This window comes from Pelodiscus sinensis, chromosome 3 (assembly GCF_049634645.1).
Source record: "Pelodiscus sinensis isolate JC-2024 chromosome 3, ASM4963464v1, whole genome shotgun sequence".
NCBI classification, from domain to species: Eukaryota; Metazoa; Chordata; order Testudines; family Trionychidae; genus Pelodiscus; species Pelodiscus sinensis.
In genome coordinates, this window is record NC_134713.1 from 144,810,504 (window position 1) to 144,837,393 (window position 26,890).

General features: G+C 45.5%; 1 protein-coding gene across 14 annotated transcripts in view; it reads left to right on the forward strand.

Annotated features, from left to right (window-relative positions):
• Positions 1 to 26,890, forward strand: part of SYT14 (synaptotagmin 14) — a 261,174-nt gene that overhangs the window by 104,159 nt on the left and 130,125 nt on the right. For 6 of the 14 annotated variants that reach the window (XM_075925106.1, XM_025178349.2, XM_075925104.1 and 3 more), the window contains 2 exons: positions 753 to 917; positions 24,342 to 24,560. In XM_075925106.1, coding sequence (XP_075781221.1) covers positions 753 to 917; positions 24,342 to 24,560 — 384 coding nt within the window. Of the gene's footprint in view, positions 1 to 752; positions 918 to 1,916; positions 3,238 to 24,341; positions 24,561 to 26,890 lie in introns of all 14 variants that reach the window. The other 8 variants (XM_075925111.1, XM_075925112.1, XM_075925115.1 and 5 more) reach the window with 4 other exon arrangements.

The window sequence follows — 26,890 nt, forward strand, 5'->3', positions numbered from 1 at the left end:
CAAACATTCAGATTCAACATAACTTGGTTGTCGGTAGCTGAAGCTCATTCTTCTCCATACCTACTCATTACAGAATTCAGGGTTTCTTTACAGGGTCCCCTCCCCCAAATACGTCCAAGATACATTCAAAAAACGTGGATGTATAGGGAAAGAACGTAAAGCGGGGAATCTTTTTCCCTGCAGCTGACTTTGTCTTATTAGTCTTATTTATTTGGTGGGTTGGTTGGTTGTTGTGCGGTTACCAATAATGCTAGTGAGGAGCCAACATATTCCGGGGCGACTTATAGTGGGGACGTCCTGTACATTGTTCTGGAATACCCATGGGATAGATGTACCTTTTTAGAGACAACCTATATTCCCAGTTTAAAAAAATCATGTTTGTGCACATGCTCTTCAGTGTGAAAAGAGTTAATGATTCTGTTTTCAGTTTCTGGTAAACTAGTTGAAGTTCATCAAGATGTGATTAAAAAACTGTATAGCATGGCATGTCAAGACAAATTATTCAGAATGGTGCTAGCAATGTTAAATAATAACTTTATTTTGGGCAAATCTGTGTGATTATTTTAGGATGTAAGAAAACATTTTTGTAGATCAATCAGCTGATCACTTTTAAATTTAACACCAGACCCAAAATAGGTCAAAACTCAAATATAATTTTATGTCAGCAATATCTTGCATATACATTAGAGACAGAATGATTATTGAATCATCATATTTTGAAATCTATTGTAGGTTTTTTTTATTTCTTTTAGTGTCTCCTGAGGCAGTTGGATTTCTGTCAGCTGTTGGAGTGTTCATTATCCTCATGTTTCTTCTTTTTCTATATATTAATAAGAAGATGTGTTTTGAAAATGTTGGTGGTTTCCCAGACCTTGATTCAGGATACAGTGCAAGGAAAAATTCACAAGACAAACTTTGTAAGTATATGAAATAAATTCTACTCAATTTAATTATGTAAAAGTTAGACAGTTTTATAGTTGGACCAAATGAGATCTATTCTCAGTAAAGTTTGATTATTGTGAGCTATTTGGAGGAAAGGCAGTCTCTGTGACAGCTTGCCCCTGGAAATTCTAGAAATCTCCATGGCTATATAGCCAAAGAGATTACCTTTGCTAATGAGAAGATCATTTTCCCTCTCTATGCTCTTTGATATTGGATATGTAATGCAGATTGAAACATGACATGGTTGTCTATAATTGAACTTCTCAAATAGATGTAAGTGAGCCACATTGTTTAGTTCACACTCAGCATACTGAGTGAGTTCTCCGGTATCCTTGAACAGGTAGCTCATTCAGTTAGTCATACAAGAATTTTCAAGGAAATCACTCACCAGAAAACACAAGGGCTTGTCTTCCATAGCTAATAACTCATTTCTAGAGCATGCTTTTATGTAAAATAAGATTAAGAAAGCCCAAGATAGTAACCAGACTGTCAAAACATTATTAGAGGAACTAGCCTATCAAATTTCTAAAGGGGGCAGAGATACACATATTTTATTTCTCTGGAATTGGAGGTTGGGAAAATGGCTTTTGGGATGGAAAAATTTCAGATAGCTTTGCTGGCTCTCTTGCAAAGAGGAGACAGGCCTGCGGGTAAGGGGGTATAGAGGATGGGAGATATGTTTATTTTACTTGGACTGATCTTTCCTATCTCCTTTCAAGTTGCTTTCCAAAAGGGAGGGTTATGTTTTATTTTCTGGGGCCGGGGCTTTCTCTCTCATGCCAGCTGTGGAACAACTGTCTGTAGTCCAAGATTATCTTATATTGCTGAAAAAGCAACACATATTTTGAGGTGACGAAACCTTTTGGGGTGTTTCGGTTGTGCAGCTATTTTGTTAATCTACAGTAGTTCATTGCAGTGTAATTAATATAGTAAAAGTATATAATTTTAAAATGTTTAAAACTTCTTCTTTGCAGGTATAGAATAAAATACACATTTCCCCTTGTTTTGTTGTATTTTTGAAAACAAATACTCATTGTATTATGGCTAGTTGATACTGAACTTTGATGAAAAACTACTTATTTTGAAGTGGAAAAATATTGTTTTGTTGACTTTGGCTTCAATTCAAAGATCTTTTTTTTTTTACTTCAATTTATTATTTCCTTCAGTACATACAGAATTTTGGGCATGAACAAATCTGCAATTGCTTCAGGTAGAATAGTAGGTTTTTTGGACATCGAAACCAGATACATGTAAATTTGAGTCTCTTGGGTAGGTGACAGATTCACAAAACTGAAGACCTTTCTACCAAAAATAATTTTTTGGTTAAGATTGGACAAATGGCATTTTTCAAAAACTTTCAACCAAAATTGAGCCTTCCTTCTGTGTCTTCTCTTATGGATGCCCTTAGCAATGCTGTAGATGACCTGACCAGTGCTGTTGGAGAGGTCAGTTATACTGTAGCTGATTCAGTCACAGAGCAGGTAACAAGCTTGATAAATGGCCTTCGCACAGATGATGAAAACTCTGGAATGCAAGAGGATAAATCTATGCCTATTAAAGAGGAAAATATAATATCATTAGTAGTTTCAAATGAAACTAATATGGAGGAAAAAAGATGTGTTGCAGAAGATCAACTAGAGCAGATTCATTATTCTAATTCATTAGATTCTTTAAAACAACTGAATCAAGTTAAAATGTCAGCTCATGTCCAGGACAAAAGACAAAATCAATTAAAATGGGGAGATGCTAACAAACATTTTAATAGTATGGATGTATCTGAGGACATGAAGAAAGTAGGAAGACACATTAAAAGCAAAGGAGCCACTGGAAATACATACTTGGAAAACGAAAAGAATAATTTGAGTACTAATGAATTTAACTCAATAGATGACTCTGTTATTAAAGACCTAGGTAATGGGTTACATGTAGCACTGGAGGATTCTAAGAATCACTCGCATAGAAATGTCAAATCCCAATCTTCAGTGATTGATTTTCAGAACCCCAAAGAACATCCATGTACAAATGGATCCAAGGATTCAGAAGCAAAAGCAAATGAAGTACAAATGCAGAGATTATCAGAGTCAAATTTTAAAAAGGCACCTAGAGATCATCCTGATTGTGTTAATGAAGTAAAAGAAAAGAAATACAAAACTTTTTCTGATGGTAATAAACAAACCATAGTGAAACATGAAGAAAATTCAACAACCACATTTTCAAAAGAAGGTAAAAAGAGAAACTATAAAGAATCAGAAAAGATTTCAAGAGAAGTAAGTAACAAGAAGACACCAGGAAAAGGTGAGGTGTCTTTCATCAAATTTTCTCCATTAGGCCTTTCCTGAATCTTTTTCTACATACTACTTTTACCACTTAAATCATAGACTTCACTTGAACGCTTTTTAAATTGGACCACTTCACAATACATTTCTTTTCTAGGTAATTTATTCTCCAATTGCCATTATATTTATTGAAAACCAGTTAATTTCTTTCTATAATTGGAGATCCAAAGGCTTTGGTTTGCTTAGCCAAACCAAAAGAAAGCTATGGAGAGATATTATTGTTTTCTATATATACAACAGAAGGATAAAAACCAGCATGGGAGAGGAGATAAAGGTAAATACCAGTGTGGACACAAGAGTAAATGGATATAAACTTACCATAAACAAGTTCAGGCTTGAAATTAGGTGAAGGTTGCTAACCATCAGAGGAGTGAAGTTCTATTAACTTTGAAGGGGAACAGTGGGAGCAAAAACATAACTGACTTTAGGACTGAGCTTGGTAAATTTATGGATGGGATGCTATGATAAGATTGTCTACAATGACTTGTAGCCAGTCTGCAGTTGCTAGCTGCACTGATCATGGGACACTAGATGGGGGCGGCCTATTAGTTACTACAGAGAATTCTTTCCCAGATGTTTGACGTGTGGGTTCATTCTCAAATGCTCAGAGTCTAATTTATCAGCATACTTGGGATTGGGAAGGAATTTTCCTGAGCGTCAGATTGGCAGAAACTCCGGGGCATGGATTACTGTCAGGTTTAAACTAGTGTAAATGGTGGATACTTTGTAACTTGAAGTGTGTTAAACCATTTTTTGAGGAATTCAGAAACTCAGCCAGAGGTTAGGGATCTGTTATGAGAGTGAGTGGGTTTGCAGAAAGTCAGATTAGATAATTGTGATGGCCCCTTCTGATCTTAAACTTCTATGAATCTATTCTAGTACTCATAATTAAATGCATGTCATTTATTCTAAATTTCTTTTTTTCTAAATAAAAACTGTTTTGCATATTCTGAAGTGCTTTGTGTGATTTCTGTTAGATACTGGGAATTTTTCTCTAGGTCTTTGTTTGGCTCTGTTTATTTCAGAGGCTGTGGTCAGATTATGTAAGAGAACTTTTAGTGCAGCAAGCTGCGCTATATTGTCTAGGAACAGGTTCAAAGCATCTGTTGCCCTTAATATTGCATGTGGATCAGGGCATATATATATGTAATTGAGATTTAAATTTATTTTTCTAACATTTTATTTAAAATATTTTCTCAAACAATAAAAAATTAATTGTCCATTTATTCTTCAAAAGTAATTAAATCAAATTCTATGTTCATTTTCTTTTTTAAAGACTTCTTATAAACCAGGTTTTTGAGGTTTGAAGAAACTTTCAGATGGGATTTTGAAAGAATGTGAAACAAAAAACTGATTTTTAAATTTATTTTGTACTGCAGTAGAAAATTTCCCAGAGTTTGTTTTCTAGTTAAATAACACAGTAATTTTAGGATAGACTAATCCCTGACAAGTGGTAATTAAGGAGTCTATAGACTAACAAATTTTGCAATCTCCTAAATTGTTTCTATGGCTTGAGTTAAGGAAGATTACAATCTGACACACAAATTTTTTTGTGTGGTCTGTTGGTAAATATAGTTTTAGGGATGTAAAAATGCGGTTAATTTCCCAGTCGAATACTCGATAGATTTTCTGTTGACTGTTCAATTAGTCGACAAGGGTAGGCAGTTGTGGTGCTCACTCTGGCTTGTACTGGTTAACAGCACAACCTCCTCATCTGCTGCTGTGCATTGTGCAGCCCAGGGAAACTGGTTTGCGAAGGTGCTAAGTTAGTCCCTGCTCTGCGGGTCTCTTTTCTCACACACATACTCTCTCCCTCTCTGTCTGGGATCCCTCAAATGGAGTAAGATTTCCCCTTGGACTCCTATAACTGATGAGTGTGTAGATGAGAAATTAAGCTAATTCTGGCAAGGGAAACTTTCTGGCAGTGGCTGCATGTGAGATTTCTATCTCCACCAGTGCCAACACCAGTGGTGCCAATATGAGCCTGGGCATGCTCCTTCCATCAGGCTCTCTGATCTTCTTTATGGAGATGTTGTTTGACCTCAAAGTGTTGGGCACCATTCTTGATGGTATGTCCTCCAGGTTACCTGATCCTTCGCCTGCCTCTTCCAGGTGTCAACGTCAGTGTCATACTTTAGCATGGTTTTCTTAAGAGCATCCCTTTAGCGCTTCCTCTGCCCATCATGAGACCTCGTCCTGATCCTCAGCTGAGCATAGAAAATCTGTTTAGGCAAGCATGTGTCAGGCATCCTAACCATGTGACCAGACCATCGTAGCTGCCTGTGGGCGATTATTGCCTCGATGCTGCAAGAGTCAGCCTCTGCGAGCATGCTAACGTTGGTCCATCTGTCCTGCCTTGTGATGCTCAATATTCTCCTCAGGTACTTTGATGGAATTTCTCCAGATCTTTAATATGTCATCTATAGGGAGTCCAGGCTTCAGCTCTGTACAGCAAGGTTGGGATGTCTAGGGCATTGTAGATGTCAATCATGGTTTGCATCTTGATGTCACGGTCATTGAAAACTCACTTCTGTAAACATCCATAAGCTTCATTGCACTGGAGAGTCAATGGCGGATTTCATCATCGATTATCAGCATTGCTGGACAGATAGCTTCCAAGGTAAGGCAAGCTGTTGACATTCTCCAGCGCTTGGTCATCCACCGTGATGATTGGTTCGGATAATGGTATGACAGGTGTTGGCTGAAAGAGCACCTTGGTCTGTCGTGTATTGAGAGTCAGTCCCAACCTGCGGTAGGCCATGGCAAGAATGTTGATGATTGCTTGGAGCCCATATTCTGAGATGACACTGACCTGGGCATCATCAGTGTATTGGAGTTCTACCACTGACATTACTGTGGTCTTGGTCTTGGCTCTGAAGTGGCCCAGATTGAAGAGGCTACCATCCATCCTGTAGGTTAATTCAACTCTGCCTGGGAGGCCATATCCAATAATCTGGAGCATGGCTGCCAAAAAGATATTAAATAGTATAGGGGTTATCACATACAGGTGTTTGACTCCAGTCCTTACATCAATTGGTTCAGTTACGTCACCATTATTGAGTATCACGGCCTACATGTTATCGTGTAAGAAACGTAAAATGCTGATCAATGCTGGACTGACCACCAACTAATACATTCCATTATGCCGCTCCAACTAGCACCAAGGCATGTTCTCACCTCAACCCTCTCCCCCCGCCCCCCCAAAAAAACACTGCAAGAAAATCAACACAGAGGGTGTGTCTAGACTACATGCCTCCTTCGACGGAGGCATGTAGATTAGCCAGATCGGAAGAGGGAAATGAAGCCGCGATTAAAATAATCGCGGCTTCATTTAAGTTTAAATGGCTGCCCCGATCTGCCGATCAGCTGTTTGTCGGCAGATCGGGGGAGTCTGGACGCGATGCCCCGACAAAGAAGCCTTTCTTCATCGACACAGGTAAGCCTGGTTTCACGAGGCTTACCTGTGTCGATGAAGAAAGGCTTCTTTGTCGGGGCATCGCGTCCAGACTCCCCCGATCTGCCGACAAACAGCTGATCGGCAGATCGGGGCAGCCATTTAAATTTAAATGAAGCCGCGATTATTTTAATCGCGGCTTCATTTCCCTCTTCCGATCTGGCTAATCTACATGCCTCCGTCGAAGGAGGCATGTAGTCTGGACACACCCAGAGGCTTTAAAGAATCATGAGATGAGGCTTATCTTCCGACAAAGCCTTAGCAACAAGCTATGTAACCAAGATCCACAGGGGATTGTCTCATGGTCCTTGAAACCTGAGGTCCTGGAAACCTGTGGTTAAACACTTGGATACACCAAAAAAAGGAACCAGGATTGGTTTGATACTAACAATAAGGAGATCCAGGACTTCAGTCACCTGTTCAACTGTGACGCAATTGTTGACAACAGTATTTTCAATGTGATCACCAGTCTACCTGTGCGTGTTGATATGGATCGTGAACCTTCCATCTGCGAGATCCAAACAGCCACAAAAAAACAAACCAAACCAAAAAAACAACAACAAGGCAACAGGCACTCACAGAATGCCCGCTGAGACATTCAAGGAGGGAGGACCATCCCTGCTGTCATGCCTATACTCTCTCATTCTGATGATCTGGAGGGAGGAAACCATACCCAGCGAGCTCAGAGATACCATCATAGTGACCAACTTTAAAAAGGGTAACAGGATGGACTGTGGAAACTACTGTGGGATTTCCTTGCTTTCAACCACAGGTAAAATTCTTGCTCAAGTCCTCCTATTCTGAAGAAACAAGAAACTACACTAGAAAACAAAAATCTGGCATCTGCCCTGAATGGTTTTCAGTGCCTGTCCCCAAACACATTGCATGGCAGTCTCTTTTCTGGAACCCAAGTGGTTTCCATGGAGGTTTAAAAATTGCTTTGTGAATAGGCATCTCTCCTAGCCACAGTGTTGCTGCAGCCCCTGAGATGGGGCTCAGAGTCAGACATAACAGATTACAAATACTTGGATTCCTTTTCATAGATTCTCTGGTTACTGGAATTTTTCTCCAGACAAAACTTGTCTTTCTTCCCCCTTCCTCCCCCCACAACCTCCGCCCTTGGGACTCAAAGGCAATTCCACTCCCTTCTCCCTGCTGCCCAGTATGGGTAGAGATCAGACTTTGAGTCTCTCCCAGCACCCCCGCCCAGGTGGGCTGAAATGAAGGTGCACTGTCCTCTATGTGCTGCCTTAGCACAGTTGTAGCTCACACTTCCAGTCTCTCCCAGCCCCCTACCCCGCAGGCCAGCCCAGGCTGCATGGAATGGAATGCTCCTCTGCTCTCCAGGTGCCACTGCAGCGGGGACTTCTCTTGTCTGTCATAGCAGCCTGGCTGGGAGTGGGATGGACACCTCAAACTTTGCCCCCCCTCCCCCACCTGAGTCACTGATCCTCACACACCTCTCTATTGCACCTCTCCCCAGCCCACCTGCCTTGTCTTCTTCAGGGTACAGGTGCAGGAGCTTCAGAGGCACCCAGTTAGTGGAACCACTGCCCTGCCTGCCACTATTTATATGTGAAGCCTTTCATTTCCTCCTGTGGAGGCACACAAGCGTGCACCCTACTGTGGACTATGGTTACAGCTGCCAGCCCCTCACCTGGGACTCTGCTTGTGCCTATCTTGGGGCTCTGTTCATGGCCAACATCCCTTCCCAGTGTATTTGCCAGTACAGCTTGGCTCTGCCATGCCCTGCATCCAGGGTCCCCACTACAGATTTGTCAGTGCCTCACAATGAGTAATGCATACCTGTGTGTTATCTTTTCCAAATGCCTTCATTAACAACAAAACCAGCCCAGTCTTCTGTGCAAAAATTAAACTTTTTAAACTTTGTGCATAGTATCCCTGACCTGTCCAAACTGAAACCCCCAAAATATCAGGTTACACTTGCAATTCTACTTCCTATTTTTAAGAAAAAAGAATGTGTTTACATGGCCTGGTCTCAGCCTTGAGCACAGCCAATTAATAGTAAGGCCAGTGCTGGAAAACACACGTTCTGGAGGCACAGAAATCCCTGGAATGCACAGGAACTCTTCGCCAGTTTTCCAAGCCTTGGGAAATGCTGGGCATTGATCTTCCACCACTCCAGAGCAGTGCATTCCAATGAAGGGCAAGGCTCCCTGAAGTGATTATCCAGTTCATTTCCCACAGCATTCTCCTCAGTATCCTTTTGGTGTAACCTTCACCTAGAAGCATTGCCACACCACTTGTCTTTTTCTTCGGCGCTGGGTCTCTTGGCTGATCTGGCTCAGCACCTATTAGTTCAGCCCCAGCACTTGTAGGTTCTTCTGTTTCCGGTGCTGATGCAAGTTCAAGAAGCCTTGGCAGCATCCTGGACAGCAGATAACAGAAACCTCATGTGCTTATGGTGTGGATCTAACAAAGAGGCAATAAGTGCCGGTTTGGTAGTTATGTCAGGGTCACTGGGTGTCATGCGACGCTCCAGAGAGGTACTAACACCATTTTTTAAGGTATTGACAATTTTATTCTCAGCAGAAGCTTCACTTTTCAGGTGAGTGTGGAGAAGACTGTTGCAAATTGGGTAAATATTTTAAATTGACTCTGACTGTTCAGCAGACATGACAATTGTAATGCACTTTAAAGTGGAGAGCAGTGGTTACGTATCTTCTGTTAATTTCCAATGCTCATTGTGCAGCTGAAGGGTATGAGCATCGTTTTGTCTTGTTACAGTGCTATCAGAAAGCACAGCTGATATTGCCTACCTTTGTTCAGAGAGTCTTTTGAACATGCCATAGATGGAATTCCCGCGAGTTTTACATGAGTGGATCACACAGTGTTTCTGAACTTGAAGCTGAGTTTGTTTTCTTTCCAGTGCGTTGGTGGCTATGGTGCTGTGGTGGAAGTGCCTAACTAATTGACTTGCTGCGGCAATTGCTTTCTGAATTTGTTTCCCAGAGAAGCCATCATTTATGGCTAGCTGCAAGGTCTGGGCAAAGCAATCGATGGATTCCCATGTAACAAACCTTGGCGAGGTAGCACATACAATATTGCTTGCAGTGTTATGCACGCATGCCAGGACACAGCCTACCAGTCCCCATCTTTCAACCACAGCATGTCATTTTCATCAAGGCTTTCTGCTGTATATTTGGCTGGGAAACTGTCCCAGCAGATGGCAGCTCCCAGTTTTCCATGTAATGGTAAGTGACAGTACAGGCAGTCCCCGGGTTACGTACAAGATAGGGACTGTAGGTTTGTTCTTAAGTTGAATTTGTATGTAAGTTGGAACTGGTACATATTATAGGGGAAACTCTAGCCAAACATTTCTCCAGAGCTCAGTTTTATTCTCCCACACCTCACTTCCCTCAGTCCTTTATTCTCAAGCTGAGGTGTCTGCTGAGAAAAGCCGCTCCTTGTCTCCCTGGTCTGCTGGAGGGGGGGCGCTAGCTTCCCGTCTCCCTGGTCTTCTGGGGGGAAGCAACTAGTGCGGGGTTGCCTCACTCCGTTTGTAAGTAGGGATCTGATGTAAGTCGGATCCATGTAACCCGGGGACTGCCTGTAATGTAGCTTTTAGTAGTCAGTGAAGTCCAGCATTCAGTGGTTAAAACTACTGTTACAGCTTTATCCAATTTTTCACAGAGAGACTTTACCCAGGCTTCATAGCAGTGTTCTAATTGCAAGGTCCTCGTCTGTCTTGTAGGCACACAGTATTCAGGTTCCACAAAGCTCATCAGCACAAAGAAACTTATGGAACACATATCTGAAGTGATCATGCTGCACAGCAATTCTGTCAGTTGTTCCTCATATTGTGCATTGCGCCTTCTTGAAGAACTGCCAGAAACAAATATTGTCCATGTTTGCTGTGTGCTTTCTAGCTCACATGAAACTGTTGGATATTTCAGCTTCAAATGATTGTGTATGGTTCCAGTATTCCTTAGACACTTGAACTGTGCAGAACACAGTTCACATTTAACAGTGTCTGCACTTGGTTCTGTGATATAGTTCCAGGCAGCACTCCTTTTTGATCGCTCCATCTTAACTATCCAGTAGCTGTCACCAACAGTAAAGTAAAACTAAAGCTTCAATTCTGTTTCAACTGCGAAGCTGGCAAAGTGTCACAAACAGGTGGGACACCAACAAGTACAGGTGGTAGCTACTTGAAGATGGCTACCGAAATGTGAAGGTGGAGGAAGACTTTGGGGAGGAGATAGCAACAAAGACATGTAGTAGGAGGCAACTGAAAGGACAGCAGCAAAGTGTCTGGGAGGGAGGATTACGTAGAGTGAAACAAAGGCATGTGATAGGACAGACCAGCAGGATGCTCCAGTGTGAGGGCAGGGGAGTGTTTGGGGCGGATTAGGTTGATGTTGACAAAGAAAAGCCCAAGTAGGGGCCAGCAGCCCACATCAAGAATGCTGACATCAAGACAGACATAAAGGAAATTAGTTGCAGGGAGTAACACAGAACCCTCAGGTACCACCGACAGCCAGGACACTGAGCAAGCCAGGAGGCCATGGCTGCTTGGAAATAGAAATCCTGCAGGGGGCTGGGATGCTACAGGTGGGCAAGCAGAGACCAATCTAGTGCCTTTGCATGCTGGCTTCACTGGGCTGTACAATGCAGAGCAGCAGCTGAGTGTGTGAGGGCTCCTGAATGAAAAGAGAGGGAAGTGGGGGGGAAGTGACTGGTCGATAGTACTAATCAATAAGCTCCTGCCTTGTCTCCACTGCTCCATCCCTGGGCCAGCTGTCCAGCAGCTCCCAGGGTGGGTGGTACTTGAGCCCATAGCTTTGCCCTCCCCAGGCAAATACTCTAGCTGCTAGCCCACTCCAGAACCCATTCCACATCCCTGCCTTGTAAGTAAGCCTAGTCGCTAACATCCGTAACCTTTTGTGACTTGTTTTTAGTATACTAAGCTTAAAATATGTACCTGTGCAACAATACATAAATTATTTAATGAGCTAATTTTCATATTTTCAACTAAATTATAAGTATAACCATAGTCTTAAAAATTGTCTGGATTCATTGCCAGTAAAAGTCATCAGATTGTGACAGCCTAATAAATGAAGATCTAAAGGGGAGCAGCTGGGCAAATGGCCTTTACACATTCTGCCAGCATATTTTAGCTCTGAACTGGAGGAGGGCCAGTTCAGTTCTTTAGAGATAGCAAGGTGTCTGAGGCAGTTCATCATGATCAGTTAGCACAAAGGATACTGATAAGTTTGTTTTGTGGGATACAGAATTGAAATCTATGAAACTGATTTCACGTAGAGGCAAAAAATGGAAAATACTTCTTAATCCATATTTGATCTGGACTGGATTAAAACTGGTAACCTACAAGTGAAAAATGCTGCAGCTCATGAGCGATATTCTTAAGGCATCAACTCACCCAGTAAATGATAACTTAAAGATGGCTTTGTAAACCTATTCTAAACAGAGCTGATAGTACCATAGGGTATGTCTACACTACCCTCCTAGTTCGAACTAGGAGGGTAATGTATGCATACCGCACTTGCTAATGAAGCCCGGGATTTGAATTTCCCGGGCTTCATTAGCATAAGCGGGGAGCCGCCATTTTTAAATCCCCGCTGCTTCGAACCCCGTGCAGCGCGGCTACACGGGGCTCGAACTAGGTAGTTCGGACTAGGTTCCTAGTCCGAACTACCGTTACTCCTCCTCAAATCCCGGGCTTTATTAGCAAGTGCGGTATGCATACATTACCCTCCTAGTTCGAACTAGCGGGGTAGTGTAGACATACCCATATATAGTTACAGTTGCTTGACCCTTTCCATCTTGATATTTAATTTTCAGTTGCTTATAACTTTGCCAGACTTCACTGTTTAGGCTGAAATTTTCCATGCTCTGTTTTAGTAGTTTTTTTTTGTTTTTGTAGATGTGTATTGCCATCCCTCCCTGTCAGTCTCAGAGGGAGGCCACACTTCCTCATTGTTCTACCCTTAGGGTGGCAATCTATCAAAGGAGGAAATTAGTATTTTTTCATGGCTGGGCCAAGCGACATTCAGTCTGGGTAGAACACTTAACGAGTCTAAGAGCTCAGACCCTCCGGCAAGGAAGGGCACCAAACTGTGTAGAGTTATGTCCTGCAATCAGGGCAGACCAGGAAAGAAGTCAAGGGGCCCAGACCCTCAATCACCAGCTCCAACGTGCTGCCTGCACCGACCCCAGATGGCTACCGCTCCCTGTAGTGAGAGGCTGCTCCAGAATCCCAGCCTTTGTTCACAATGAGCTCAGACCCCCACAGACAGGGGCTGCTGCCATGCTACGTTGCTTCCTCTGTATACCCCGGGATTATCCAATAGTTGTGTAAATGCTAAGATTTCATGTGGTTACACGACTATTCAGTTACATGATATCTAGATCCCTACTCTCTACCCTGTGCTTTCAGTGTCCCCACTGCTGACTCTGATTGTATAGAAGAAAAAACTGAGTGGAATGCAGAGTCCCCTGGATGAAGTTGCCTGGGATTGAGAGCAGGGAGGAGGTGGGCAGTGGAAGTGACTAGATAGGAGTACTGGGAGCTAGGGTCTGTGTGACAGTTTCTCCTACCCCCCTCTTCCTCCATGCTTTATGAAATTGACTTATGGACACAAATATGCATAACTTGAAGATGCTTTGGATAAAATACTTCATGTAACCAATCAATTTTAATGTCTCAGTCTGCTCGATATGTATATCTCATTTTGGTGTATGTATCATTCTTGTGTATAAAGTTAAATATATGAAGTATGGAATGAGTTATGGTTTTAAAGTTCAAATAAAAGCCATCAAAGATGTTTCCCTCAATGTCTGGATGATCACCTGTAAAAAGCCTCTTTTGTCCTTTAAGTTTTAGCAGTGGTTGGTGTTTGGAAGTCATGTGACCTCCCTATCTGGTCGGGGCTGACCAGGTAATTTTCTATGGAAGGGGAGAATGTAAAACAGAGAATTCCTGCCTGAAAGGAAGGCTATATAAGATGTGAAGTTTTTCAGTTCTGTGTCTTTGGCTGGAATGGGTCTCCCGAGAGAATGAACCAGGGACCTCAGGGAGCTTCCCTGGTTTGGAGGCTTAATACACTTTTATTTATTATCAAGCCCAGTGTAAATAATTGTTACCTGGGGGAGCAATCGATGTGTACATTCTCCTTTCATTGCTAAAGGAGGCTTATCTAAATAAGCCATTTGGGGTTCTCATCCCATTTGGGGAGTGGTTTCCCTGGAAGATGGGCCCAAAACTGCATTTTCCTTGGACCTACAGAGTTTGTATCTGTATTGCTTCTTGAGGGGGGGTGGGGAGTAGCGATCTCAGTTCTGTGCCTTGGCTGGGGGAGACCAGCAGAGCTGGCTCAGCAGGACAGAGTTGTGAGAAGCCCCAGAAAGCAAAGAAGTGAGTGTCAGTGGTCTTGCCAGCACTCCAGGAAGCACCCCAAAGGGTTTTCTGTCTTCTGTCAATGCACCCCATCACAGTCTGGTTGAGAGAAACTGAGATTGAATGTGGAGCTGGGGCACAAGTCCCAGGAATGGGTAGACAAGGAAACTGAAGGGATGAGGTGACCACGGCAGTTTACTGGAACTTGCAGCTGAGGTGGAATCCCAGAGAGGAAGTCCGAGACTTGCTGTGTAGAGAGAATGGGACTGGGATGAGGAGCTCATAGAATGGAGATGAGGGTTGGCTAAACAAAACATCTGCTCGGGCAAGGGCTAGTGGTGGGGACTGGGATGAAGAGATGAGGAGGAAGGAAGAGGTGAGGCAGGAGAGCAACACGATAGGGGAATCTTCAGAACAGGTCAGGCTTGGGGGAATGTCAGTCAGAGGGGACTGTGACCATTAGAACACATTCCCCTTCAGAACATGGAATGTAAGCAACTATCTGTGAAATCCACTGGCAAAGTGTATCTCATTTTCCTAGTAGCTGGTTCGTAGAAAGAATGAGAATCTATAGCTGCCACCACCTTCTCTGGGTATGTCTACACTACAAAGTTAGTTCGAACTAACGGACGTTAGTTCGAACTAACTTTCATAGGCGCTACACTAGCGCTCCGTTAGTTCGAACTTAATTCGAACTAACGGAGCACTTAGTTCGAACTAGGTAATCCTCATTCCACGAGGATTAGGCCTAGTTCGAATTTACCAGTTTGAATTAAGGGCTGTGTAGACCCTTAATTCGAACTAGTGGGAGGCTAGCCCTCCGCAGGTTTCCCTGGTGGCCACTGTGGCCAGCACCAGGGAAACTCGTCTGCCCCCCTCCCGGCCCCGGACCCCTTAAAGGCCCACGGGCTGGCTACGGTGCCTGTGCCAGGTGCAAGCCTGCCAGCACCCAGCCAGAAGACCCCGCACCTGGCACGGATCGAGCCACCCACCCGATGCCCCCCAGCCCTCCCCCTCTTCCCGGGACCAGGCTGGCGGCTCCCGGGAGCTTGCCCGGGACCGCAAGAGGCGGGAACCCGCCTGGGCTAGTGCGGACATCGTGGACCTCGTCCATGACCTCCGCACTAGGCACAGGAAAATGGCCGTCTAGGTCAGGATAGCTGCCAGCCTGGCCACCCAGGAGCAGGTGTGCATGAAAATCAAGGGGGTCCACTGAGACCCCTGAGCCCTGAGCTTACAATGGCCGTCCTGGGTCAGACCAAAGGTCCATCTAGCCCAGTAGCCTGTCTAGGCCAAGCCTAGGGACCCTGGAGGGGATGGACCAAAGACAGTGACCAAGCCATTTGTCTCGTGCCATCCCTCTCCAGCCTTCCACAAACCTTGGCCAGGGACACCACTCCTACCCCCTGGCTAATACCACTCCATGGACCCAGCCTCCATGACTTGATCTCACGTCCCTTTAAACTCTGTTCTAGTTCTAGCCTTCACAATCTCCTGCAGCAAGGAGTTCCACAAGTTGACTCTTTGCTTTGTGAAGAACAACTTTCTGTTACTAGTTTGAAGCCTGCTACCCATTCCTTTCCTTTGGTGTCCTCTAGTCCTTCTTTATGGGAACTAATGAAGAACTTTTCTGTATGCACCCTCTCCACCCAACTCCTGCTTTTAGGGTGTGTCTAGACTACATGCCTCCTTCGACGGAGGCATGTAGATTAGCCAGATCGGAAGAGGGAAATGAAGCCGCGATTAAAATAATCGCGGCTTCATTTAAATTTAAATGGCTGCCCCGATCTGCCGATCAGCTGTTTGTCGGCAGATCGGGGGAGTCTGGACGCGATGCCCCGACAAAGAAGCCTTTCTTCATCGACACAGGTAAGCCTGGTTTCACGAGGCTTACCTGTGTCGATGAAGAAAGGCTTCTTTGTCGGGGCATCGCGTCCAGACTCCCCCGATCTGCCGACAAACAGCTGATCGGCAGATCGGGGCAGCCATTTAAATTTAAATGAAGCCGCGATTATTTTAATCGCGGCTTCATTTCCCTCTTCCGATCTGGCTAATCTACATGCCTCCGTCGAAGGAGGCATGTAGTCTAGACACACCCTTAGAGACCTCTATCCTGTCCCCTCTCCATCTCCTCTTTTCTAAGCTGAAAAGTCCCAGTCTCTTTAGCCTCTCTTCATATGGGACCTGTTCCCAACCCCTGATCATTGTAGTTGCCCTCCCCTCTCCCACCCTCTCTCTTCCCCTCTCCCACCTCCTTTTCCCAGTCTCCCCCAGTTTTGTTCAATAAAGACAGATTCCATTCTTGAACACAATTGTCTTTTATTTTGTACATCAAGAAGAGGGGCTAGGTAAGGGTAAGTGGAAGCAGGTGAGGGAGGAATGGGGTACGAGCCCCCGATGGGGAGGACTGGGCTGGCTCTGCGGGCTTCTGGGGGTGGAAGCTCTCCTGCAGCCCCCCAATTGCTCCCTCTCCCCAGATGGCAGCCTGCGGCAAGTGCAGCCGGTCTGATGGCCGAGTGCTGTGATGTGCCCAGTGTGGGTACTCTGGTCACTCCAAGCCAGAACTGCTTTGCAAACGGGGCACCCCTGAGAACTGTCTGTCCGGGGTGGGGGTCGGGACCCTTTAAGCACAGCCCTCGGCTAGCCTGAGACAGCACCTCCACGCTCTAAGTCCTCCTCTGATGCCCTGCTGGCACTGCTTCCGGCCATCCTCAAGCCTGGTTCAGGGTCCACTTAATGTGGATGCGCTAGTTCGAATTAGCAAAACGCTAATTCGAACTAGTTTTTTAGTCTAGATCTGTTAGTTCGAATTAGCTTAGTTCGAATTAACTAATTTGAACTAAGTTAGTTCAAATTAACGTTGTAGTGTAGATGTACCGTACCCTCTGTTAGCTCAGTTAGCAAAAGTGTGTGCTGTGAATCCAGGAATTTCAGTTCTGCTATTAAGTCATGTGGATGTCAGTCTGATTCCACATGTTGGAATGTCTGTTATTTCAATCTGTTTTTTCAGAAACATGAGAAGTTGCACAGAAAAAAAACACCCTTGTATATTAAAAAATTGATTGCAAAAAATGTAGAAAATGTCAGTATTAAAGTTATACTAATGTGGAAACTTAAATCATCTCTCTTTTGCATATGCATTGTGATATAATCTTTAATTAAATTATCACATGCTATTTTTCCCCACAGACCCTCTGGATTCATCGGACAGGATGGGCTATGTAAGGTTTTTTAGTGAATGGCTATTGCCTTTAATACTTCTGCCTCATTTGTTGCAGAAATTGGAAGGTATGCAGTGAATGAGGCAGCAACTTTGTAATATGGATTTTCTTGACTAGATACCACTAGAATGCCCCTCACCTTTGTTTATAAGATTTGTTCAAATTAGCCACCTCCCAAGTAAGCCAATTTAAATTATAAACTTTGGTTTAAATTGCAATCGTAGTAGAGAATGCTAGTCTGCACTTAAGCTAGTTGTGCATGTAGCCCCAAGCAGTCTTAATTAAGTCTGGCAAAGTTCCTAAATTCCACTGGAAAAAACTGCTGTTCAGGCTTTCCTTCAGCCAATTGCCAATCTACCAAAGTGAGCCAGGGGCAAAGAGCTTCTGCAGATGATATGCAGTTCATTGGAGTTGCAGGCAATGATCCTGTTGACCAATGTCAGATTCTCAGGAGCCGGTTGTTATCCCTCTCAGAACTTAAGATCCAGACATACCTTTGCTTCAGCTACTGTGCAACTTACAGAATTGGTCAGAACCCTTCTTTAATCCTTTTGCATACCATAGACAGTAGCAATCCCCAACAAACTACAGGAGTCTTTTCCTAGTCCTTGTACACCATGCAAAGTCTCAGTCAGTGCCTTTTTTGTGATGATATTGCTTGGTACGCAGTACCGGCACCTCCAGACGCAGTACCGCACCTCTAATCAGAGCTCAACAAATTTTTTCTGAAGTACCCCTGGAGTACCAACATTTTTCTTTTCCCCTGGAGTACCAACATTTTTTTTTAAACAAAAAAAGTACTGGTCTCAGTCATAGTTATTCCAACTAATATGCAATAATTTATGCTAGCAGCCAGTTGACTGTAAAATTAACTCTGCTTAGAAGTACTTATTCATGTATTATTTTTGGGTGTGTACTTGAGGTAGAGTGCATAGGTTTATGCTCCACATACTTATGTGGTGTTATATTTCTGTAGAGGGGTTAAGTGGAATTTAAAGGTAGTGTAAATATTGTACTAGCCATCTGCACTGAGTGAATGTTTTTTCATAATGTGGATAGAGAAAAAAATGAGTCTACTTGAATTAATTTTTAATTAATGCAAGATATAAACAATTTTTTACTGGAACATGGCTGTATTGTGCTCCCAAGTGAGAGGTATTTTCCTGTTAAATTTTAACTTTTAAACTATAGTCATTTCAAATGGAGGATTTTTTTTAAAAAACTATATAAACCTTTTTTTTTTTTTAAATGGGCAAAAATGATTAGGAGTATGGAATGGCTGCTATATAAGGAGAGATTAATAAGACTGGGACTCTTTTCCTTGGAAAAGAGATAACTTAAGGGGGGGAATACAATAGGGGCTCGTCTACACTGGCCCCTTTTCCGGAAGGGGCATGTTAATTTCACGTATCGTAGTAGGGAAATCCGCGGGGGATTTAAATATCCCCCGCGGCATTTAAATAAAAATGTCCGCCGCTTTTTTCCGGCTTTTAAAAAAGCCGGAAAAGAGCGTCTACACTGGCCCCGATCCTCCGGAAAAAGCGCCCTTTTCCGGAGGCTCTTATTCCTACTTCAAAGTCATTTTGCTAATTCGAACTAGCACGTCCACACTGATTGGACGCAGGGGGGCATTTAAGGGCAGCTGAAACCGGTTCTGGCAGGGCATCAGGTCAGTAGTTGCTTTGTGTGGCTGCTGTCTGAGGCTATCTGAGGCTCGAGCTTAAAGGGACCCCCCTGGACAGCCGTTTCTCAGCTTTTTCTGCTTGCTTGCCAACCTCGCCGAGGGACAGCAAAGCGTTGGTCTCTGTGCCCGTCTGTGTCGGTGCTTCCCTTCGGGGGGGCCGCCGCAGGTGGCAACATGGAGCCACAGCTCGCCCTGCACCTTCTGCTGCACTTTCTGGACTTGCTGCTGCAAGCCTGCCACCAATGGCTCGAGGCTGCCTGGCACCTCCTAGTGCACGTCAGCCCCCTGCCTCTCCGCCTGGCCGCCCTGGGGGCCGTGGAGGAGCCGCAGCGGCGCCCCGGCACCGGCGTGCCCGCCGCGTCTGGCGTCTGGACACCAGCACCGACTGGTGGGACCGCATCGTCCTGGAGTGCTGGGAGGACCGACAGTGGACCCAGAACTTCAGGATGAGGAGGGACACCTTCCTGGAGCTCTGCGAGTGGCTCGCCCCTGCCCTGCAAAGAAGGGACACTCGCATAAGACCCGCCATCCCCCTCCAGAAGCGGGTGGCCATCGCCCTATGGAAGCTCTCCACGCCGGACAGCTACCGATCCGTCGGGAACCAGTTCGGCGTGGGGAGATCCACCGTCGGAGCGGTGCTCATGCAGGTACGGCGCTCGTCGGCCACCGAGCCGAGGGAGAGGGGGTCTGCGAGAAGGGGATGGGCCGCCCCAGGGACAAAGGGGTGGGCGGGAGGAGGTGAAAGCGCCCCGCACCGGAGGGGTCGGGCTGTCCCGGCTGTACTACACGCCGCCAGGGGGTTTGCTTCCGGGAGTGGGACGCGGGGCACTGCCAGGACACGCACGCTCCCAGCCACCCGGGCGCCATCAACCGGGTGCTGCTCCGCAGGGTGGTCCGCCTCGCCGACCCGGACGCCGTCATCCGGGGGTTCGGCGCCCTCGGCTTCCCCAACTGCGGTGGGGCCATCGACGGGACGCACATCCCCATCCATGCCCCGGAACACCAAGCGTCCCGTTACGTGAACCGCAAGGGGTACTTCTCCGTGATCCTGCAGGCTGTGTGTGACCACTGGGGACAGTTCATGGACATTAATGTGGGCTGGTCCGGCAAAGCACATGACGCCCGGGTGTACCGCAACTCCTCTGTGTGCCAGCGGCTGCAGGCCGGGACCTTCTTCCCCAACCGCCACATCAGGGTCGGGGACGTGGACATGCCCATGTGCCTGGCGGGGGATGCTGCTTACCCACTGCAGCCGTGGCTGATGAAGCCCTACACGGGGCACCTCAATCCCTCCCGCCAGGCCTTCAATGCCAGACTTACCAGGGACTGCATCGTGGTGGAGGGGGCCTTCGGGCGACTGAAAGCCCGCTTTCGATGCCTCCTCACCCGTCTGGACCTGGCCGAGCACAACATCCCTCCCATGGTGGCAGCATGTTGTGTGCTCCACAATTTGTGTGAGCGAAAGGGGGAGGCTTTCCTGCCAGCCTGGATGGCTGAGGCTGACCGCATGGCTGGACACTACGGTCAGCCCCGCACCGCCGCCATCCAGGAAGCCCAGCGGGGGGCCGTCCGGATCTGGGAAGCCCTGCGGGAGAGCTTCCTGGTGGACTGACCTCTCCCTTGCATGTCCCACTGGGGCCTTCTTCCACCCTACCCCCCTTCCCCTTTCCCCTCCCTACCTACTGTAAAATAAAGACACCTGTTTTTCAAACAAAAACGTATGTTTATTTCACATAACTGGGGTGGGGGAAGGGAGGAATGAGGGTGGGAGAGGGGAGGGGGAAACCTGGGACGAGGGAGCTGGAAGGGGAGGGAAGGGAGGAAGGGAAAGGAAAGCTCAGTGGTGGGAGTCCGGCTGCCTCTCCCATCTCGCCACACTGCGGGTCCGGGGGCGTCGGTGGGAAATGGTTGTGGGGGGGGGGCAGGAGGGGGGGTTGTGGAGGAAGCAGGAGCGGGAGCAGGAGGGGGGGGTGTGGAGGGAGCGGGAGCAGGAGAGGGAGCAGGAGGAGCAGCAGGAGGAGCAGGGGGAGTAGGAGCAGGAGGAAATGGGAAGCGGTCGAGCAGGCTCTGGAGGTGGCCTCGCAGGGCACGGCCCTGCTCCTCCAGGGCCTCCAAACTCCTCCGGCGCAGCCTCAGGTCCTCCTGGACCCAGTGGTCCTGGGTGCGGAGCTGGTGATCCAGGAACCGGAGGTGCCGCCTCTGGTAGTCCTCCTCATTCCTGGCTCTCCTACTTGCCCGGGCACGGATAGTTGCTGCAGGCGGTGTGGTGCGCCCTGCAGGCCCAGGTGCTGCAGCTGTGGTGCAACAAGACCAGCGGTCAATTACCCCAGGGTCCCAGGTGTGTGAAACCCAGCTCCGCTCTGCAAGGCCAGGGCCCGTGCAGGATCCCCAGCTGCTGCTCCGTGGTGGGCAAGGCCCAGGCGCACGGTCCCGGGGCTCCCTCTCGCCTCAGCCCCCCATACACATGAGGGGAGTACGATGGTACTCACAGGTGGACGGCTCCCCGGCCTCGGACGACACAGGCGAGCGGCTCTGTGGGGTGCCTCGGGGGTCCTGGGTCCTGGGAAGGATGGCGGCAGGCTCCTGGCTCTCAGAGCCCTCCTCCTCCTCCGTCTCCTGGAGCGGGCCCTCTGCTCCGGGGTCTATCACGTCCCGGGGGGCAGGGACGGCATGAGCCCCCAGGAGGCGGTCCAGGGCGTGGAAGTGGGGGCAGGCCTCCGGGTCGGCCCCTGGCTGGCAGGCCCGGGAGTAGGACTGCCGCAGGTCTTTAATCTTGCAGCGCACCTGCTCCCGGCTGCGCTGGTGGCCCCTGGCGGCCAGGCTGTCAACCGTGCGGCTGTAGACAGCCACCTTCCTGTGGCTAGTGCGGAGATCGTGGACATTGGAGGCTTCCCCCCAAACCTCGATGAGGTCCACGATGTCCGCACTTGACCAAGCGGGCGCCCACCTTTTGCGCCCCCGGGCAGGCTCCTGGGAGCCGCCAGGCTGGTCCTGGGGAGCAGTGGAGGGCTGGGTGTCCTCGGGTGGCTGGCTCATGGTGTGGCAGGTGCAGGGTGTGCTGGCACGGGTGCTGGCAGCCTTGCAACTGGCACAAACTGTGTAGCCAGCCCGTGGCCCTTTAAGGGCTCCGGGGCCGGGAGGGAGGCAATAGAGTTTCCCTGGTGTTGGCCAAAGTGGCCACCAGGGAAACCTGGGAAGCATTAGCCTCCCACTAGTTCGAATTAAGGGTCTACACAGCCCTTTATTCGAACTAGCTAGTTCGAACTAGGCTTAATCCTCGTAAAATGAGGTTTACCTAGTTCGAACTAAGCGCTCCGTTAGTTCGAATTAAGTTCGAACTAACGGAGTGCTAGTGTAGCGCCTATGAAAGTTAGTTCGAACTAACAAACGTTAGTTCGAACTAACTTTGTAGTGTAGACATACCCTCCTTCTTGTAACACAAAGACTATGGGTCAGGTCACTAAATGAAATTAATAGGTAGCATTTTTAAAATTAACAAAAGAAAGTACTTCTCACAATGCACAGTCAACCTGTGGAATTCCTTGCCAGAGGATGTTGTGAAGACCAAAACTATAACAGGGTTAAAAAAAGGCCTCGATAAATTCATGAAAGATAGCTCCATTAATGGGTATTTGCTAGGATGGGCAAAGATAGTGTTCCTAGCTTCTGTTTGCTAGAAGCGGGGAATGGGCGATGGGAACCTGTTCTGTTCCTTCCCTCCGGAGCAGTTGGTATTGGTCACTGTCAGAAAACAATACTCGGTAGATGGACCTTTGGTCTGACCCAGTATGGCTGTTCTTATTTTCTTATGTTCTTATAAAAAGGGTTTATTTTTCACTCCATTCTGAAAGCAGCTGAAATTAAAAAAAACAAACAAGCAAAAAACAAACCTTGAAAAGATGTCATATTGGAAAAATGTAAACACAAAAGTGATGATTTTGGAAATTATAACTAGATAAAAACAGAGGTTAGAATAGAAACCGTTATGCAACCTTTACTACTGGTAGGTGGCTGTTATGAGAATCTGAATCAATTCCACATTAGAGAAAAATAATAATAGAAACATAGAATCATAGAGCTGGAAGAGACCTCAGGAGGTCATCAGGTCCAGCCTCCTGTCCAAGTCAGGACCAATCCCAACTAAATCAGTCCAGCCAGGGCTTTGTCAAGCTGACACTTAAAAACCTCTAGGGATAGAGATTCTACCACCTCTCTAGGTAACCACCCTCCTAGTGAAACAGTTTTTCCTAATATCCAACCTAGGTCAGTTGCTGCAAGTAAAATAGGACACTATGCACATTTTGATTTTCCTGTAAATGTGTAAGGTGTATAAAAGTACTCATCTGTGGATATGTGCATCTATTGGTATGTGTAAATCTTCTTTTTTAGTAGTGAACATATTGGTCAGCTTGTTAGATTTTCTTTAAAAATGCAGCAACACTTTTGGAGAGAAATGGTATACTACAGTGTTTCTTAAACTTTTTAAGACTGAGGAACACCAAACAATTTTTTTTATGAGGAACACCAAGGATTTTTTGTTGAGGGGGGGAAAAAAGGTTGGGGAGGGGGAAGAAAACGGTTCCGGGGGGTGAGGAAGTTATTGAGGGGAAAAAAAAGGGTTGGGGGAAAGTTATTGAGCTTTGCTCCTTTCAGGAGCCTGCCCCTTTCAGGGTGGCCATTTTGCATTCTGTTGTTCTCCGCGGCACACCTCTGACTGTCTTGCAGCACACCGGTGTGCTGCGAAACACAGTTTAAGAAACACTGGTATACTAGGTATTATTAGCCTGAAATATTTTCAAATAATTTTGTAATTTGTTTTGTTTTTACACCAACATTTTGTTTTTGCCATATTTTACTCTATTAGCCCTTTCACAACAAAGCTATCAGTAGCTTACTTTCTACTGTGAGTCAGTAATCCAAAATATGACATTACAGTGTTGTCGAATTACATAAAATATTTGGGAATTTTATTTCTTAAATAAATAGATTCAAGAAGTTGGATAAGTATGCTTTCTCAAAAAAAGAAAAAACAAACCACCAAACCCTAGCTCATTTCTCATTAAATATATATATAAATATTATATATATTAAATATAATATAGTATTATATCTAAGAATTTTTAATTTTTCTCTATTTGTACAAAAATAATAATTTCTGAGCTAGTACAGTTCAGTTTTAGTCTGGGTAAAATTATTACAAAAGTTGGTTAGATATATTGTTTTTCACTATAAATTTAAGCCAACAATAAAAATATTTAAATTGTAATTGATTTTGTTTCACTTTTTCTTGAACTGTCATTTACTCTTCTTTTTCTTCAAACAGACAACTCATATATGAATAAAGATCAGCATGGTTCCTCCTCTGAAAGTGAAGATGAGGCACTGGGTAAATACCATGAGGCCTTGTCCAGAACACAAAGTTCCAGGCCATCAACGATAGATAGCAGACAGCAAAAAAATTACATTTGGGAAACTAGACAAAAATATAGTCCTCTGTCAGCAGAGTATGATGGGTACAGTAGTGAAGCCTCAATAGATGAAGGTAAGATGTGATTTACAATATTTCTTCCATCATCCCTTACTTTCAGGTTACACTGTGGATAAGAATGTTGCAGTTAAAAACAGACTGGTTTAAAAATAATCACTTTCTGCTAGCAATTCTAATTTTTTTTCTATCTGCACACATTGTAGAAGATAGGTACCAACATGCTTTCATGTCTTTCCTGAAAGCATTGCATATGGAATTTAATATGACAGGTATTAATAGAATGCAGCTTAACCAACAGTAATATTTTTCTTGTAAGAATTCCTTTTAAACTTTTTGGGTGGTTCCTCATGAAGTAGGGCATGTTTACAGTAGGAAATTATTTTGAAATAAGTAAAATCAAAGACATAAAACTCCCACTTTAACAAAATTGAAATAGCACGTCCCCACTATGGTGAAGCATTGAAATTAGTAAGAATTATTTTGAAATAGTGCATCCATACTGTTTGGAGCCTGCCTCTGACTTAGAGCCCCTGGAAGCACTCTGGGGAGGGCATCAGGAGGGCGGATACTCCCTCTGGCTGCTTGGTCAGGCAAGCTGTGATTCGTGCTTTCAGGGGTTGATCTCTATGGCTGTGTCTCACACACCACTCCTCCGCTGCCTCCCCACTTGCAGACACAAAAGAGACACCATGGGCATGTGCCTCCTTGTGCTCTGATAGCCTTTGTGGACACCATAGCACTCACAGCATGGAGCCAGAGTTCATAGAATCATAGGACTGGAAGGGACCTCAAGAGGTCATCGAGTCCAGCCCCCCACCCTCAAGGCAGGACCAAGCTCCGTCTACACCATCCCTGACAGATGTCTATCTAACCTGTTCTTAAATATCTCCAGAGAGGGAGATTCCACCACCTCCCTTGGCAATTTATTCCAATATTTGACCACCCTGACAGTTAGGAATTTTTTCCTAATGTCCAATCTAAACCTCCCCTGCTGCACTTTAAGCCCATTACTCCTTGTCCTGTCCTCAGAAACCAAGAGGAACAAATTTTCTCCTTCCTCCTTGTGACACCCTTTTAGATATTTGAAAACCGCTATCATGTCCCCCCTTAATCTTCTTTTTTCCAAACTAAACAAGCCCAGTTCATGAAGCCTGGCTTCATAGGTCATGTTCTCTAGACCTTTAATCATTCTTGTCGCTCTTCTCTGTACCCTTTCCAATTTCTCCACATCTTTCTTGAAATGTGGCGCCCAGAACTGGACACAGTACTCCAGCTGGGGCCTATCTAGTGCAGAGTAGAGCGGCAGAATGACTTCACGCGTTTTGCTTACAACACACCTGTTGATACAACCTAGAATCATATTTGCTTTTTTTGCAACAGCATCACACTGCTGACTCATATTCAACTCATATTCCACTATGACCCCTAGATCCCTTTCCACCATGCTCCTTCCTAGACAGTCGCTTCCCATCTTGTATGTATGGAACTGATTGTTCCTTCCTAAGTGGAGCACTTTGCATTTTTCTTTATTAAACTTCATCCTGTTTACCTCTGACCATTTCTCTAACTTGCTAAGGTCATTTTGAATTATGTCCCTATCCTCCAAAGAAGTTGCAACCCCACCCAGTTTGGTATCATCTGCAAACTTAATAAGCATACTCTCTATACCAATATCTACATCATTGATGAAGATATTGAACAGTACGGGTCCCAAAACAGACCCTTGCGGAACTCCACTTGTTATCCCTTTCCAGCAGGATTTAGCACCGTTAACAACAACTCTCTGACTACGGTTATCCAGCCAATTATGCAGCCACCTTATTGTGCCCTATCTAAGTTATATTTGCCTCGTTTATCAATAAGAATATCATGCGAGACCGTATCAAATGCCTTACTAAAGTTTAGGTATATGACATCTACTGCTTCTCCCTTATCCACAAGGCTTGTTATCCTATCAAAGAAAGCTATCAGATTAGTTTGGCATGACTTGTTCTTCACAAACCCATGCTGGCTATTCCCTATCACTTTATTACCTTCCAAGTGTTTGCATATGATTTCCTTAATTACCTGCTCCATTATCTTCCCTGGGACAGACGTTAAACTGACCGGTCTGTAGTTTCCTGGGTTGTTCTTATTCCCCTTTTTATAGATGGGCACAATATTTGCCCTTTTCCAGTCTTCTGGAATCTCCCCTGTCTTCTTTTTCAAAGATCATAGCTAAAGGCTCAGATACCTCCTCTATCAGCTCCTTGAGTATCCTGGGATGCATTTCATCAGGACCTGGTGACTTGCTGACATCTAACTTTCCTAAGTGATTTTTAACTTGTTCTTTGTGTATCCTATCTTCTAAACTTACCCTCTCTCTGCTTGTATTCACTACGTTA